Genomic DNA, 3,335 nt, shown 5'->3' with positions numbered 1-3,335 from the left:
CGGGGCGGCTTACAACACAATAAAATACATTGAAATACAATAGCACATAATAAATTACCATTAATTACAAAATACAAAAAATACATTGATTTACAAATATAAGATTAAAATTATCAGTATAAATTAAGTAAATAAAAATATAGGAGGAGAAAGAGAAGGAAGAAGTTGCCCTGGCCAGATCATATGTTTTAACAATTAAAATGATGTTTAAATAAAAAGGTCTTTACCTGGCGCCGAAAAACCAGTAACGACGGTGCCAGGCGGACCTCTTTGGGGAGTGAATTCCATAGGTTGGGTGCCACCGCAGAGAAAGCCCTCCTCCGAGTACTTACTCTCCTAATTTCTTTCATGGAGGGTTCCCAGAGAAGGGACTCTCCCGCAGATCTCAAAGGGCGGTCGGGCATATACGGACGTAAGCGCTAGTTCAGGTAGCCAGGACCCAAGCCGTTTAGGGCTTTATAGGTCATAATCAACACCTTGAATTGGGCCCGGGCTTCAATGGGAAGCCAGTGAAGCTGACGGAGGACTGGAGTCATGTGAGCATAACGCCCTGTCCCCGTCAGCAGTAATTCTCCCTGCACTTTTTTTTCTCTTCATCTTTCTCCCTGTTCTTGTTTTCCTTATTTCTTACTTACATTTTAAAAAAATAAATGACACCATGCTGGACAAGCTATCTCATGGTCTTAATATTGGATGGCATGCAATTAGCCTTCTGGTTCACTGCAAGAAGAGACAGATAACTTGCTAGAATGCTACAACCAGTGTGCCATGGTGGTCAGAGTGTTGAACTGGGGACCTGGGAGTCCCCACTTGGCCTTGAAGTGGCTAGCCTACCTGGTCAGGGTAGCCTACCTGGTCAGGGTAGTTGATGTAAGGACAAAATGGTGGGGAGAAAGATTATTTAAGCTGCGTTGGGTTCCTCCCAAGAAGAAAAATGGTGGGATATAAATGTAGTATCATATAATTGAATGCCAGCAAATTAATGACATACCTACCATCAATCTAATATATACTTGAAGCAGTAAATAGAGAACCCCCTCTTTGAAACATTATCGCAACACAAGCAAAGATAAAAAACCTTACCCAAACAATATGGTGTACTGTGTATATGTCACTGTCACCCACATATACTCTGATTGCTCGAATAGTGAACCCATACTTTTTGCCTGAAGTATGAATTATGACAGGCTGGTGAGGACTTGCAGATGCAGTTGAGGAATCACGACTAGGAGAAGAGTCTCTGGAGGATGAGAGATCTGAAGATACGGAATGTGGGGACATTGGACTTCCCAAAGGAGACACACCAAATATATCTGAAATAAATAAATAAAGAGCACATTCTGAGTTAACATACACATGTCTCAAGTATAACCTTATATACAGACCTGAAGCATAATGACTGCCTAAGAATGCCCACAATCACCACCCGAAACTTTACAAAACATTTAGTTTGTCTGTCTTAAAAACTTAAATGATTCTGCCTCTTACATGCTTTAAAACCCACCTTCTGTGGGTTTTCGGCATCAATGCCAGCTGGTATTTGCAAAATCATTCTTTTTGTTTTCACATCAAGACTATGAAGTTGCATTCATGGGACAAAAATGTGTTCAAATTGTAGAGGAAATTATATTAAGGCTGCTTGTATATGGATATATTCTGTAGTGTGAGAATCCCTGTGCACAATCTTTGGCAGTCCAATCCATGCAGAAGCAGAGACTGGCTTTCAGGCAGGCTTAACAGCTGTACCTCTTAAAAGAACAATAAGGTGACCATTCTCACTATATAACATTCAAATATGGTTCTCTGTATCTATTTGTAACATTAGAAACAGCACCCATTCTCTAAGACATTTTGTCCCCATATATACAGGTACATATCTGAATTCTGAAAATTGCTGTGCACCATGTTTATTGGGACGCTCACATTTTACTTTGTTAACAGATGAATTCAAAGATTGAGGTAATGAATTTACAGAACATCCTAATCCTTTTCTATGTGGATACTCAGTACATGTACAGGTCATGTTTTAAAACAATAATCTCCCTTTCCATGAAAAGCTTCATCGATGCACTGGGGACATAATAGTCAACGTTAGAATCTTGTATTACAGAATTGTTTTTCTGTTTACCATATGAAGGAGAAAATTTAAAAAGCAAGTTACACAGGTACGTTATTTTGATATGATAACAGTCACAAATGTCTACATTTTCAATTGCATGTACCCTGAATTAGTAGAAATAATCAGGACTGCAAAGCATTACTACCAATTCAGGGCAAATGCCAAGGAAAGCAGGGTACTCCATGAGTCATTTTGGTGCAAAATAAGTTGCACTGAGATTGCACAAAATAAAAAGAAAAATACAAGCATCCATTTCATAGTTATAATGATAATCCCTACCTCCTGGGATCATAAGGGACAGAGCACTGGCCGAGAGGGACTTTGTGACTTTTCCAGATATTTTCTTTTTCTCTGTAGTTTCTAATCGCTGACGAGCCATATGAGATGCTTGTTCACTGGATGGCTTTGAGAAATTATCTGTGCTGTCCACACTCTCACGTCTTCCATTTATCTGATCCAAGTGCTCTGAAAAACTGCCAACTGTACAAAAGGAAATAAAAAATGAAGCAACAAGCAAACCAAGAACTGGGGAAAATCATACAACAAGGTGAGGAATCACTTTTTTTCTGGTAACAGAGTTATCTAGTAAAATATTAGTGCAGGTACTTACAAAACTGCTAACGGTATCTAGGGATTAGTAACAATTGAGTGTTTTAAAAGGGATTAGATCCCTCAGACTCCCCTTGTTTCAGTATTACAACTGACAATCTCAACCCTGGTTAATGGTGGCAGGTTAGCTTGACAATAACCATAAATGGTAACTGTCAGAGGCAATTTCAAACTGGGGCAAAGAATTCATGTTTAAGATGGTGGGGAGCATAAGAAGCCTGTGATCCTGCAGGTCAAATCATGGATAACATTTATGCTGGCACCACCCAGAAACCAGTTTAGAGACTATAAGGGAGGGAGCAAACAGCTAGGAAGACAGTGCATAATTTAGACATAACATGTGACATTTAATTGCTTATGAAAGACTACCAAGACTAAATTGTGTTCAGAAATGAACACCTTTATGCAAAATCTCTATTCTGTGTATGATGATTTGGACTCTGCCTAACAGGAAATAATTGCAGTTGAAGAATCAAAGAGCCAGACGTTTCATTAGAAAATTGGGCAATCTGCAAACAGGATGAGCTTGTCTGGCCTCTGAACCTGTCCAACTCAAAATGCACTTCAGGAAGAAAGGCAGACTAAGTTTTCCTGTTGTTTCTGTTGT

General features: G+C 39.3%; 1 protein-coding gene across 6 annotated transcripts in view; it reads right to left on the bottom strand.

Moving 5' to 3' along the window:
* MAST4 (microtubule associated serine/threonine kinase family member 4) overlaps positions 1–3,335 on the bottom strand; it is a 268,657-nt gene that overhangs the window by 13,554 nt on the left and 251,768 nt on the right. For all 6 annotated transcript variants that reach the window (XM_044446093.1, XM_044446094.1, XM_044446095.1 and 3 more), the window contains 2 exons: positions 2,399–2,599; positions 1,084–1,313 (listed from right to left, as the gene is read on the bottom strand). In XM_044446093.1, the coding sequence (XP_044302028.1) occupies positions 1,084–1,313; positions 2,399–2,599 (431 nt within the window). The remainder of the gene's footprint in view (positions 1–1,083; positions 1,314–2,398; positions 2,600–3,335) is intronic.

This window comes from Varanus komodoensis, unplaced genomic scaffold, assembly GCF_004798865.1.
Source record: "Varanus komodoensis strain SLA01 unplaced genomic scaffold, ASM479886v1 scaffold5, whole genome shotgun sequence".
In the NCBI taxonomy this organism is placed as follows: Eukaryota; Metazoa; Chordata; class Lepidosauria; order Squamata; family Varanidae; genus Varanus; species Varanus komodoensis.
Note: the sequence above shows the minus strand (reverse complement) of the source record. Positions and strands in the feature narration are given on the sequence as shown.